Source organism: Stegodyphus dumicola, chromosome 10, assembly GCF_044657685.1.
Source record: "Stegodyphus dumicola isolate Sdum_Otavi_A_Nest chromosome 10, ASM4465768v1".
Lineage (NCBI taxonomy): Eukaryota > Metazoa > Arthropoda > Arachnida > Araneae > Eresidae > Stegodyphus > Stegodyphus dumicola.
This window is the reverse complement of record NC_140777.1, coordinates 116,928,180-116,943,046: the sequence shown is the minus strand read 5'-3', so window position 1 is coordinate 116,943,046 and position 14,867 is coordinate 116,928,180. Positions and strand designations below refer to the sequence as shown.

Genomic DNA, 14,867 nt, shown 5'->3' with positions numbered 1-14,867 from the left:
TGAGACTTGAAATTACAAGAACCAGTATTCCAGCAAAAGTTATCACGTATACTGTTAATGAAATTTCCTCTCAGTGAGAGCTATACCACAGTCGTATATGATTAAAGCATAGAAAAGAACATAAGGCTTGATTCCAGTTTTAAGTTCAATTAGAAGCAAATTAGATGCAATAAACTAAAGCTGTATTTTTTTTTTTTTTTTTTTTTTTAATAACCCAAGCTCCATAACACCTTAAACTGCCATGACACCAATATGGGAAAACAGCAGTATGGTCTTTTGTCTTTGTATCTGGCATCAAATAATTTGAGAATCTTGAAAACATCTTTATCTGCTATATGAACATGGGAGATTAAGTGCGATTATAAAAAAGTAAGAGTTCTAGTCAGAAATGATTTTAATATTTATACATAAATGTTTTGTAGAAGTCTTCAGCATTTTAAAAACATTTTTGGAAATCTGACTTTTGGTTACTCTTTATTTAACTTCATTAGATTTCTAAATTCCAGACTTTTGAGGAAGAAAATGTAGGACAAAATTTGAGTTGAAAGAAACAAAGGGGAAAAAAGGAGAACATTATATTAATTACGTATCGTAAATGAAATTGTCTTCTAAAAGTTTAAATCAGAAAGAATTGAAATGTTAGTATTTTTCAACATTAGAAATCAAAACTGTTCTGTAAATGGTAAAAAAGCGTGCAATTTGCTAATAAAAGTTTAATGTGAGATAGAGAAGTGAAAGAAAAATACAAGTAAAAAATAATCAAAAGTACAAAAAATATTTGGTATTGTTTTAGAATGAATTTTTTAGTAAAATGGGATATATGTGCAATCCTGGTGGATTATGATTCTCCTAAGAAACGGAAATTATCTGTATATTAAGAGTGTAATAATAAAATTCTGTTTGGATAAAGTTGAACTGGAAACAAAAGTATAAAGAAATAGGGACTTTTTTGAAGTAACAAATATTTTAGTAAAATTATATTTAATTCTTTAGAAGTGTGTTTTTGTCAAAATTATTTTGCGATTTATGTTTTGTGTGCCTTATTCTTTCGTTTATTGTATTTGCCATTAAATATTTATTATGTTGTATAAATATCATAGATAGCTTATTTCTCAGGAATAATAATAATTTACATTGTGGATAAGAATGAATGGAGAATTTACTGTTGTAAATAGCAGTCATTTATCTTAAATAAAAGTTCTTTTATCCAATTTCCAAACACAGGCAAGACTTTAACATGGAAGACAACAAATATGCAGTTCATAAATTTGAGCCTTTTCTTCATTTCCTGTCAGTTGGTCACATCATCTTGTGAACATTCTGCTGATTGTTTAGTGTTAAAAACTAAAAATGTATTCATAAGCAAACAATGTATGTCTTTTGATTTATCAGCTGGGGTAAGAATCATATTACCCCCTCATCTATATTTTAACACCTAGCTAACATGTTTACACATTGTCAGATGAGAGATTTTAAAATTTTATATCATAGCGTTCATTTCAGTAAGTTCTTCTTTTATGACCAATTATTTTGTGGAACAGGTAACTAAATTTCAGTTTGTTTTTGAACCTGTCCACAAATTTCTCAGTTTATACTTAATAGATATTAATATGGTAATATCTATTAGAGTTTAAATTGCATATCTCTCTTCCCATGATTATTCGATGAAGATTTTTCCAAGATTCTGAACTAGAGACAATACTTCAGAAATTATGTTGTTGAAGTAGAGCTGACTGGAAAGTTTCCATACACATTCCTGAACGTCACATCCGGTGTGCTATATGTGACATTTGCATTTGTCGGATTTGGCGGAAAATGAACAGGATGGTTTGTTGACATCGCTTTTCTTCTCTTATTTTTTCTGTGCCATCTGTAACCCACTATGGCACCTGCCACTACACCAAGGTAGACAAGAGTTACGGAAACTGCAGTTGCAATAACCGTGGATTTGGAAGTGCATACTTTGTCTTCTTCCAGATTTTCTGGCCGTGGAGCTGAAATGAGCAGAAAAGTAGTTAGTAAAAAAAATATAAAACAGTTACAGAGAAATAAAAGGGAAAAATTAGTTAAAATTTTAAAAACAAAAATTTATAAATTTTAAAATAAACATAAACAGATGAATTTTTTAATATTATGCATGCCTATTTAAATGCTCCTAAAAGGAAAGAGCTGAGCCTTACGTTTATGGAGGAACTTTGCGAAAGTTTTAAGCATTGTTTCTATTCATTCCTTATTTTTTTTACATTAATTATATTTACTATGACGTTTTAGGGCAAGCAATGTGCGTTGCACTTTAATAATTATTTTTAACTAACAAATTAATTTTTTCTTTTATCATAATTGCATTTCCTAGAAGTGGTTTGGACACCGATGCCTTTTATTAAGAGACCTATCTGAATGTTTGCAGCATAAAATTATTATTAGTCCAAAGGGGCTTTGTCCCTGAAGGACTATTGTTTTCATATTGCATTGGTTTACTCTAAATGTCCGTTTCACTCTTCAAACTGTTGCCACCAAATGTTACGAGTCCTGCATTATATTTGAAGAAATCAAATAATGAAAAAGCGCCATAAATGCATGTATATTTCTCGCATTGTGATAAAACAACGATACATAATGCCATCGAGTTTTGAATGACGTAATCCTACTGCGAATATGGGCATGTGGAAGCTCAAATTTGAAATTTGGAATTTGTTTTATTATCAGTTTCATATTTTGTAAAGCTTTAACGAATTTTTGATTAACAAACTCAAGGATTTCAAAGCGAGCAATGGCAACGTTGTACAGAAAAAACATTTTTATCTCCAGTGCGCGAGACTGTATCCGAAATTCTAAAGGATATGCTCATTTTAAAACTATTTTGGGATATTGCTCTTGAACTGAATTTTATTATTTAAGTGCGAAGAATGTGATATTTAATAAATAAAGGCAACAGACAAAATGTTAAAAAAAAGCCCCTTTGGACGAAATTTAAAATCTGAAACCTTTCACATTTTTATTTATTTTTGTTATTATTTTTGCATCTGACGTTTAATTTTTATTTGCTTTATCGGACGTTTATATGCATAAAAGTAATGGATTATAAATTGAATATAAATAATATATCTCATGATATTGTTAAAAATAATGTTCACAAAAGTGATCGGATATTTACTGTTCTATCAAATAAAAAACAAGAAATTATTTAAATTAAAAATCATTTGATTTTTTATCGTTTTGTTGTATTATTAGTAGCCTTCAGAATATAGTTCAAGTCTTTTCGATATGAATTCAGTTACTAAAATTTTATAATGATTTTCGGCCTATTTTGGAGCCATTATTATTATTATTTCAAAAATATACTTTATTTTCGTATTCTATAGTCTTGTTCTTACCAAAATCTATTGGAGAAAGTTTGGATATGAAGATTGAATAGTCAGAATCGCATATTCATAGGTTTAGCTTTAGACCATTTGTCTAAATGAAATTGTGTTATCTTCAGAAGATAAACTGCTCATCCCACCCAAAAAGTCAATATTTCTTCCTGTAATAATTATTAGCCCTTATTTCAGAATCTTTATTTTCCATAGATTTTGAGAAAGAAAAATAAAATAATAATAATTAAAAAACTATTCTTTAACTAACGTAAAGTTTTTTCCTTCCCATTCAGCCATTATATTCAGCAATACTGTTTTAATAGCTTCTAAATAAATATATACTTTTTATGAGTAAAAAGTTCTGTTTAAGAGTTACTTAGTCTTCGAATTAATTTGATCAGAGTACTGCGCTGCTTCGTACGGGATAGCTTTGACGGTTTTCCAAATCATCTTTCATTTTGATTCCTACAGTACTTTGAATGACGTTTTATTATAACCCAAATTATTGATTGCTTTAAATCAACATTTCATCAACTTTTGTAGTAGTGTAAGAATTTTTCTAACTGTAAATGAAAAATTCAATCAACGAACTTACAATGGCATATATTTCTTTAAAACTCATAAAAGTTAAAAAAAAAAAAAAAAAAAAAAATTAAATTCATATTTTTAGCTTAAGAACAGATATGAATTATTTAATTTGGATCTTCAACTGTGGTATCAAGAATTCTTTTTTTATGCCTATCCAGTTATTTAATTAAATGTTAAGGTTGTTAACGTCGACTGAAAACATTTTAAGGTCTTCGAGCTTTATGTATTTCATAAAGTGGTCTAAAGATGTAAAGTGCAGCATTATGTCCTATTTCATGTAAAAAATGACATTTCCATCAATGAATCCGTTAATTCATTCATGCTTTGGAAAACTATCAGATAAATATCTTTGATTTATAAAGATGCTGATGTATATCGAACTGGGAATAGGTAAACTGCGCAAAGACAGTTCTGAATCTCCCATTCTACTGTACTGATTGACGAAATTCAACTTGCGTTTTTCATGTTTCTAAATCGTGACTTAGGATATGTATTAGATTTATATATAGCATTGTTCTAATATAGGCATTTTGACACAAAAGCGGACTTTTTTTCTGAAATGACACGTCAATTTTTTTTCCATATTTCGATTCTACGACTCAAATTATGCCAAACTGCCATGTTTTGTAAAAATCGCACGAGAATTTTTAAAGTATTAGCTCTCAAAATTTTAGCTCCTCAATGTTAATTGAATTTGATATATATTTATTAAGATCTCTTTTTACTTCCTTGTACGAAGTAAAAAGGAAGTATTGTAATCGCGAAACGTTTCAGGCAGCATATTTCAACGAAAATATCCATTTTGACCGCTATCGAATGCAATTTAACGATGTTTTTGCGTGATATCTAAGGACAGAATAAAAGACTCGTTTCCTCCAAAAAAATTATAAAACTGCTTTAAAAGGAATTCTGAAGAGAATTTTTCGTGGCGTCTGTACGAACGTATGTACGTACGTATCTCGCATAGCTCAAAAACGAGTAGCCTCAGAACGTTGAAATTTTGTATATAGAACTGCTATAACATGTAGATGTGCACCTCGTATTTTGGTTACACTCGGCCGCACCAAACGTATATAAATATATTTATATATATATCCACTTTGTTACCCGGCTCAGTGATCTCAGTTTCTTAACTCTTATATATTTGTAAATTATACACTTTAAAAATGATTGAATTATGTTGTTTTTAACTTCCGGTTAAGGTTTTTATGCCTTTAGTAAATCTGCGTGCAATATTTTTAGAATTATCAACAATTTTAAAGTTGTTTAAGTGCCGCTAAGCCTTTTCTTTTGACGGCGGCCATTGATTGTTTACATTTGAAACAGCAGACTAGTGGATTTGTTGCCAATCTAGAGTAACTTAGCTTCGCAACAACAGAGATAACGCCTTCATTTATTATTGCCCATTAAATCATGCTTAATCCTTTCTGGAATATCTATATTAAAATTTATAAATACCTATATTAAAATTTACTTCGTAATTTTTAATATATATATTTTGAGTTTTTATGTATTTTTGCCTTCTCGCGAAGTGAGAACTGAATTAATTGAATGAGAAATACTCAATCGTCTGTGAAAAACTGTTTCTTTTTTGTTTTGTTTGCTTAATTTCTTTTATAGATCATTCTAGCTTTATTGTAGTATTTGAATAGAACATGTGGCAACGATTAGATAATTCTATTCTTTAAATGATATAAATTTTGTGCATTATGAGTTATAATATGAACGAAATATAATACTGTTAAATGAATCTAGCGCCAGAATGTCGTTATGGTAAACAAATATTAGAGTGAATTTTAAAGAATGCATTTATTCTATTGTGGTTTATGCGTTGTCGGCGAAGTAGATTTAATTCAATCCATTAAGTTTAAATGAAATGCAAGAAAAAATGCGTATAATTTAATATTCCGTACAAAGAAGTCATGTGGTGTACACATCAGATTTTTTTATTAACTTGATTCTTTCTTCCAGAATTTGAAGTTTAGGTTCATTCCAAATAAAATTCACCCATTTTTGATGATTTATTTTTAAGTAATTTTTATAAATTGTTTTGAATTAACCTATAAAAGATTTACCATCATCTTAAAGTAAACGTATTTCTAACCATACCTGCAAAAAAGAGTTTTCTTATTCAAAATTTCCTAGAATATATGTAAATTTACATATTGGCGCATTTTGAAATTTGGCACATTTGTTTTAAGCGATAATAACGTCAAATGGTGCTTACGCACTTTCTTAAAATTATTTGAAATAATGAACGATGACTTTTTCCCCCTGCTCGTTTACAGTGAAAAAAATCTGATGTATACAACACATGACTTCCTTATACGGAATATTAAATTATACGCATTTTTTCTTGCATTTCATTTAAACTTATTGGATTGAATTAAATCTACTTCCCCGACAGCGCATAAACCACAATAGAATAAATGCATTCTTTAAAATTCACTCTAGTATTTGTTTACCATAGTGACACTCTGGCGCTAGATTCACTTAACAGTATTGTTGCATGCGTACGGGTTCGTTATGAAATGAATGCACAAGTCCGATGAAAAATGAACAAAAATTTATTATTATCACAACAAAAATGCTTAAATTTTCTCAAATTATCATGCAATATTACAATATCTCACAGTAGTTATCTTTTAACTACTCAAATATCCAATAGAACGTAATTCAAAACAGCTAAAGAACGCTAATCCGCGAATTCGCTACAATCAACAAGAGCAGTTTTCTAAACAACAACAAACTAAGCAAGCAACTACTACGAACTGAGATGTTTTCCTCCTTTTATAAGATTTTAAAATCACGCGCTAGAATTTTCCAGTACTTTCTCGAAATCAAAAAGAGATATTTATTTATTTAATGCACGCGCTCTTGTATTTTCAATTTTCCGGCTTAGCTTTCTTTTAATATTCGTCACGTGCTGCACTGCGCGAGAAATAAAATCATTTAATTTATAATTGAACTAACATTAGCTTTTTAAATACCAAATTCGTAACACTGCACCCTTCCCAAGGACTGCACGTCCCGGGCAGTACAATCCCTGGACAGGAAGGTAAACTTACAACTGTGGCATAAATGTAACTGAGGCATAAACATTACATTACAATATCAAACAACATGAACACTAAATGCAATAACTAACTTAAACAAATCAAATGCTAAATGCATATCAAATACTAAATACAAATCAAATACACATTTGAAAACAAAAAGGACCATGGTCTTATACTATTTACAATTATTTACATTACGTACTATGGCCATAGTAATGAGCTAACCTGTCGTAATGAACGACTTTAGGTTTAGAGTTCGAAGACTTACGGATCATGACGTCATTAAGTCTGTTCAGGACTATATATGGACCATCCGAGGGTGACTGTAATTTAGGACTGAGTTCTTTTCGTTGAATCGGGTTCCACAACCACACCTTGTCTCCTTTGTTGGATCTCTGTCTAGTAGCTCTTGTGTCGCATCTGGTCTTCATTTTCTCCGTCGCCAAGTTGACTCGCTTTCGTGCAGAACGGTGCATCCCCTCAAACCGGGCCTGGGCATTTTGGATGTGTTCCTCAGGCGATGAGGGCGCATCCGTAGGGCGACTAAACAGGCGGTCACAAGGCAGACGAAGGTCTCGACCGAAAAGCTTCTGGGATGGAGAATAGCTGGTAGTCTTGAGTTTCTTTTCGACCCTGGTATGATTTCGGCAGCTTCCCGAGCTCGATCTTTCGGACAAGGCGTCGACATTTCCAGGCGAGGATCCCTTTTGAGAATGGATAGTCATGCCATCAGATGCTGAAAGCAGCTTATTGTTTTTGAAATCTAAGGAAAAATTGTATTTCCTTAAAAAGTCCAATCCGAGTATGCATGGATCTGTAATATCCGCCACATATGCCGTGTGATGGTAGGCGGCACTTCCAAACGTGATGTTTACGTTTAACTTCCCAGTTATGTCGATCTTGTCACCAGACGCAGTCTGAAGGGTAACACAGGATGGCGTCCAAATAAGTTTATCTTTAAACTGTTCAGCTAAATCTTTCCTAAGGATGGTAACATTAGCTCCTGTGTCAATGATCATATTGCAAGGAACTCCATCGATATTCCCATTGATGGACAGTCCGTTATTGTTGCCACTCACTATAGAGATCTTAAGCGCTTTAAAACAGGGTTTTTCATTATCTGGCAACCTCCGTTCTTTGATATGGTCATTAATTTGTTTCCTGCGTCGTTGCTCAGAAATTGTCTCAATTTTCGTACCCTGGGGTGTTCTGCAATTCTTTCGTACGTGGCCTTCAGCTCCACAGTTCCAGCACTTTGGTTTCTTGTCAGTCCTTTTCCTTCCCGTGGCATTTAATTGTCTGTTTAAATCGTATGCCTTGTTTTCCGTGCTCTGGGGAGTTCTGCAGTTCCTTCGTAGGTGGCCTTCAACACCGCAATTCCAGCACTTTAGGGTCGGTTTCGTTTCACCACTGTTCCGTCGTAAAGCATTCACTGGTCTTGTCAACTCATCCGTTTTATTATCCGTGCCCTGGGGTGTTCTGCAATGCCGTCGTAGGTGACCTTCAGAACCACATCTCCAACACCTTACAGCCACTTTGTTCTCACTGCTACTCCGTATCAAAGCATCGACTTGTCTGGATAAATCATCTAAACGACCCATCAATTGATCCACTGGCTCGTGAACTCGCACAGCTCTGACTGGGTAGAAATCTCTACGAGTGGCTTGCTGGGCTGCCTCGAATATCATGGCGTACACTAAAGCGCTTTTCAAATCTTTAACATCCGTCATTCGCAGTGCTTTCTGTATTTCAGGGTCCCGGATGCCATCGATGAAATATTGCAGGGACAGGATTTCCCTTGTTTCTGTCGGGCACTCTGAAAAGGCGTGATGTGACAGCCTTTCAACATCCGTGGCGAGCTCCTGAAGCGTTTCGGTGAGCTTCTGTTGACGAGATTTTAATTGGAGCCTGCTGTAGTCTTTTAAACATTTCTCGCCGAAGCGCAGCTCCAAAACGCCGGATAGAGCTTCGAAATCTAGCCTTTGATTTTCGGGAAGCGTCTGCAGGATATCCGCTGCGTCTGCTCTCAGAGAAGCGGCGAGATGACAGGCCTTAGCTTGGGAATCCCACCCATTCGCATCCGCAACGATAGAAAATTGTGTCCTATACACCTGCCAGGAGGTCTTCCCATCATATGTAGATAGTTTCAGAACGGAACGAGCAGGCATCGATAAAAATTTGAAACCTTCAGAATTGTTTCCTACCGTCGCTATGCACTTCTTTAGGCTGTCAACTTCTTTGGCGACGGCAGCAGAAACCCTATCATCAATTTGTTGTTCGACGGCAGAAACTCTCTCTTCTATATGTCCAACTTTAGTTTCAACCGCGTCTATTCTGCCTTCCATAGCCTCAAATTTATTTTCTATTACGCAGGTAATTTCTCTTTTCATTTCGTCCTGACCTGCTTTCATCTCATTTTTAAGAGATTTCATCTCTTCCTTAACGGATTCCTGGCCCAATTTCATTTCTTCTTTAACGGACCTTTGACCAGCATCCATTTTCTCTTTAATTTCTTCTTTAAAAGATGTTTGGCCAGCTTCCATCTTTTCTTGGAAAGCAGCAAAAGCAGTAATGAGCTGTCTCAATTGTTCTTCCATCCCTCTTGTTATTGGCATTCAAATCCCACTTCTGACACCAAAAATTGTTGCGTGCGTACGGGTTCGTTATGAAATGAATGCACAAGTCCGATGAAAAATGAACAAAAATTTATTATTATCACAACAAAAATGCTTAAATTTTCTCAAATTATCATGCAGTATTACAATATCTCACAGTAGTTATCTTTTAACTACTCAAATATCCAATAGAACGTAATTCAAAACAGCTAAAGAACGCTAATCCGCGAATTCGCTACAATCAACAAGAGCAGTTTTCTAAACAACAACAAACTAAGCAAGCAACTACTACGAACTGAGATGTTTTCCTCCTTTTATAAGATTTTAAAATCACGCGCTAGAATTTTCCAGTACTTTCTCGAAATCAAAAAGAGATATTTATTTATTTAATGCACGCGCTCTTGTATTTTCAATTTTCCGGCTTAGCTTTCTTTTAATATTCGTCACGTGCTGCACTGCGCGAGAAATAAAACCATTTAATTTATAATTGAACTAACATTAGCTTTTTAAATACCAAATTCGTAACACTGCACCCTTCCCAAGGACTGCACGTCCCGGGCAGTACAATCCCTGGACAGGAAGGTAAACTTACAACTGTGGCATAAATGTAACTGAGGCATAAACATTACATTACAATTATAGATAGAATTCCAGATCTTTTTTTCTTGCAAATTTGAAAGAATCTCAGTTTTTATCTGCTCATGGTAAAGTTGCAAGTTATTTTCATTTCAGTCTAAGTTCAAGTAAATTATGTGATTGTTTCAAAAAAAAAAAAAAAAAAAAAAAAAAAAAACATCAAGATGTGGAACATTTAAATTTTTCCTGTCCTACTTTCTATGGCCCTAGATCAACTCTTTAACTGCTTAAGATGTGTTTAAATGTTTTCAGAGCTTCCTTTAAAACTGCTTAAGACATGTTTACACAAATTGAAATTTCTCAAAAATGTTTAAGACATATATACACAAAGCCCAAACTTGGCCATAAATGCTTATGACATGTTCAAATGATACACTTTGGTCTTCTTTCCCCTACATTTCTGTAGATGGCTGTCAGTTGACACAACGCTCTTAACAGGATGTGAAGTATGTTTGAAAAGAGCACTTTATGAAAAAATCTTGCGAGTGATGAATCATTGTCAGATACCAGATATGTGTGACTGCAGGCTTCTGAATGAAGATAATTTTTTTTTACAACGTTTGTCAGACAGTCTTGTGGTTTGTGGTGAGTTAAACTAATGAAAGTCAAATAGATTTGCTCATTATTATTTTACATTACTGAATTAGAAACAGAAAAAATCAGAATTGTAATGGAAGACTTACTTTTTAATAAATCATACATTATACAAGTAAATATTCTATTTTATACTAAAATTTGATTACAATTTCTGATTTGTCAAGAACATGAAAAGTGTAAAATGTTGCAACTAGCTTTTCATTTTTTTTTTTTTCTCCTCATATTTCAAGTGTTTTTAATGGTATATCCTTCTTCATTGCATTCTGAAATGTTAAAACTATGACTTCAACATGCCTGAGTTTTGTACTTGTATATATGCTTGTGTCACTAAAAACATGAACTTATGCGTAAAAACTTCTTGAATGTCAAAGGGAGGATATTATATTTGAAAACTTCAATTAAATCGAATAAATCAATATGCCAAAAGAGTTCATAGAAATATTTGCTTTAAAATTTAGGGAAACAATACGTATTTCTTGAAACTTTGTTGGAAAGAAATCTATGGGTATAAAATTTCTCAAAATTAATGGAATGTAAGTTAAGAAAAACAATCAGTGTATGGAAGGATATTCTGTGCACTAAAAATTATTGTCAAAAGAATATTTTCTCATTATAAAATAAATTAATATCCATCCAAAAGCTGTGATATGTAAGAGAGTTAATCTTTAAGGTCCTAATTTAATTAATCCATTAAAAAATCTCTAATAATCGTGTCTTCATGATTATCTTGCAAAGATTTTTGACACAGATACTAAAAAATCTGATGTGTACACCACATGACTTCCTTGTATGGAATATTAAATTATACACATTTTTTCTTGCATTTTATTTAAACTTATTAGATTGAATTAAACCTACTTCGCCGACAGCGCATAAACCACAATAGAATAAATGCATTCTTTAAAATTCACTTTGTTTACCATAGCGACATTCTGGTGCTAGGTTTACTTAACAGTATTATATTTCATTCATATTATAACTCATAATGTACAAAATTTATATCATTTAAAGAATAGAATTATCTAATCGTTGCCACATGTTCTATTCAAATACTATAATAAAGCTAGAATAATGTATAAAAGGAAGTAAGCAAACAAAACAAAAAAGAAACAGTTTTTCACAGACGATTGAGTATTTCTCATTCAATTAATTCAGTTCTCACTTCGCGAGAAGGCAAAAATACATAGAAACAAAATATCTATATTAAAAATTACGAGGCAAATCTCAAACACTTATTTCCTCGAAAAAATTCCAGAAAGAATTAGGCATGATTTAATTGGCAATAATAAATGAATGCGTTATCTTTGTTGTTGCGAAGCTAAGTTTCTCTAGATTGGCAACAAATCCACTAGTCTGCTGTTTCAAATGTAAACAATTAATGGCCGCCATAAAAAAAAAAAAAAAAAGGCTTACCGGCACTTTAAAATTGTTGATAATTTTAAAAATATTGCATACAGATTTAGTAAAGGCATAAAAACCTTAACCGGAAGATAAAAACAACATAATTCAATCATTTTTAAAGCAAAAAATGTACAATTTACAAACATATACGAGTAAAGAAACTGAGATTACTGAGTCGAGTAACAGAGTGGATATATATATAAATATACTTATATACGTTTGGTGCGGCCGATTGCAACCAAAATACGAGGTGAACACCTACATGTTTTAGAAGTCTCCTATATACCAAATTTCAACGTTCTGAGGCTACTCGTTTTTGAGTTATGCGAGATACGTACGTACGTACATACGTTCGTACAGACGCCACGAAAAATTCTCTTCAGAATTAATTTTAAAGCAGTTTTATATTCTTTTTGGAGGAAACGAGTCTTTTATTCTGTCCTTACGTATAGATATCACGCAAAAACATCTTTAAATTGCATTCGATAGCGGTCAAAATGGATATTTTCATTGAAATATGCTGCCTGAAACTTTTCGCGATTACAATACTTCCTTTTTACTTCGTACAAGAAAGTAAAAAGGAAAGGAAAATAGGTTGCTATTGAGAAGTTCGCCAAGTGAACTTATACTTGGCGCAAACTGAAAAGTATGTGCCAAAGATAAATTTTTGAATTTCTTCGTAAATTTCGCAGCATACCATATTTTACAAAACTTAATATTTATGCATAATTTGAGTCGTAAAATCGGGATATGAGGGGGAAAAAAGGGGGGCATGCCATTTCAGAGAGGTCCGATTTTGTTTCAAAATACCTATATTAGAACAATGCTATACATAAATCTTATATATATCGCAAGTCGCGTTTCGAGTCATGAAAAACGCCGTTTGAATTTCGTCAATCGGCCCAGTAGAACGGGATATATAGAACTGTCCTTTTTTTTTTTCGCAGTGTACATGAATGAAAATGCTTAGATAAAAAAACTTTAACCATTAAGTTCTACTGAATGAATGAAGTTATGGTAAATCATGGTTTAGAATTATCGCTTAGTCAAAAAATTTCTTTATTTCTTAGAGATTCAGAAGATATTAAAGCGTAAAAAAGTTTAGTTTAAATCAAAGACTGTATATCATTAGCAAGAAATTTTCATTTGAACACAATTCTTTGTTATATATCTGATTTCCTTTTCCTCATCTGTCACATGAAGCAAAAGGCTGAGTTTTGTGATCAAATAATATGCAGGTATGTTAATTAATAAAAAAAATATTTTTTTTTTTTTCTCAATATAGGTATGGAAATAAGTCGATTTCTATCTTTTTTTTTTTTTTTTTGGTTTCAAATAATAAGTTGTGTTGTTATGTCCAAAGCGAGTGCTAAGGAGAGGGAGAGAAAAACAATATAGGAAGAAGTATGGACAGAAAGTCAAATAGGGCCTAAGGCATAAAGCGTTGCCCTGGTCACGTCCTCAATTCTGTCCGTGAAAAGAATGTCTCTGGTCCAGCCAGAAAGCTGGACCAGAGACAATTTGGAATTTGGAAGAAGGCCTTGAAGGAATTTGTCAATTTGGAAGAAGGCCGCTTCGATGGCAGTACAGGCCAGGAGATGTCCGGGGTATATCTGTGTGTTCGGATAGTGCATACACTCCATGTATAACCTGGTGCCATAAGGCAGGATTTTCATGTCCCTCAGGTGCCCCGTTCTCAGTCTTGCAATTGTGGTTGTGACATCTCGGGTACAGTTTAACTCGGGTATTGAAAATTTCGGCCGCGGATGGGCAGACAGCTTCCGCTTTGCGACCATATTAACATCAGAAAATTCAAACAAGTATTTTTCTGAACTCTAAAGTTCCTTAAGATTAATTTGATTGTTGACTTCCCCCCTTTTTTTAGTGAATGTATGAATCAAAAAATCATTTCTTGTATACATAAAGTTTTCCAAACGTCTATAAACTTTATGTGGAACTATCACATTTCTCCATGCGTGTGCTTGGATGCACGTTATCCAGATACGAGCAGTTGGAAGGCCTATAACTCGAATCTTAGTTAGGGTCGTGCTGACTCTTCACACTTCTCATAAGGAAAATCTTCATAATCTCGAAAATTTTTTAAACATCAGTACTTCAGTGAGTTTACCGTAACGCAATAAGCCTAGAAATATGTAAAATTATTGAAATCAATATGAGATGTTTTATGTCCACCAAATGGTGTTGTGTTATAGAATTTTTAATATAGATGACAGTTTATGAACTTTATTTCAAAAGGTGGAGATTTGTTGCAAAACAACGCTAAATTCTCACATGAAAAAAAGTCAGGTGTTAGATTTTGCGACACACATACAAGAAGAAGCATAATTCCATGCTTCTATTTACCCTCAGCGTTTGGCTAAATTGAGTACTAAGTTGTCACTTATAGTATAAGTAAACACACGAATCTTTAGATAAATAAAATACCGCGATATTTGATTATGGGACTATCTAAAGTCACAGGTCGGTTAATTGAAATGGCATATATTAGTGATTCCCATAAAATGCTTATCACTATTGCTTTACTTATCGCTGAATAATGATGACTAATATGTTCATTATCTGTTATGTAGTATTTTGCTTTATTTTAAGGATGA

The 14,867-nt window shown here is 32.9% G+C and overlaps 1 protein-coding gene across 1 annotated transcript in view; it reads right to left on the bottom strand.

The window, feature by feature from the left end:
• Positions 1-98: 98 nt before the first annotated feature.
• Positions 99-14,867, bottom strand: part of LOC118203012 (uncharacterized) — a 130,190-nt gene continuing 115,421 nt past the window's right edge. Inside the window, exon 22 of the mRNA XM_085825422.1 lies at positions 99-1,994. Within this exon, the coding sequence (XP_085681548.1) occupies positions 1,711-1,994 (284 nt within the window). The 3' untranslated portion in view covers positions 99-1,710. The remainder of the gene's footprint in view (positions 1,995-14,867) is intronic.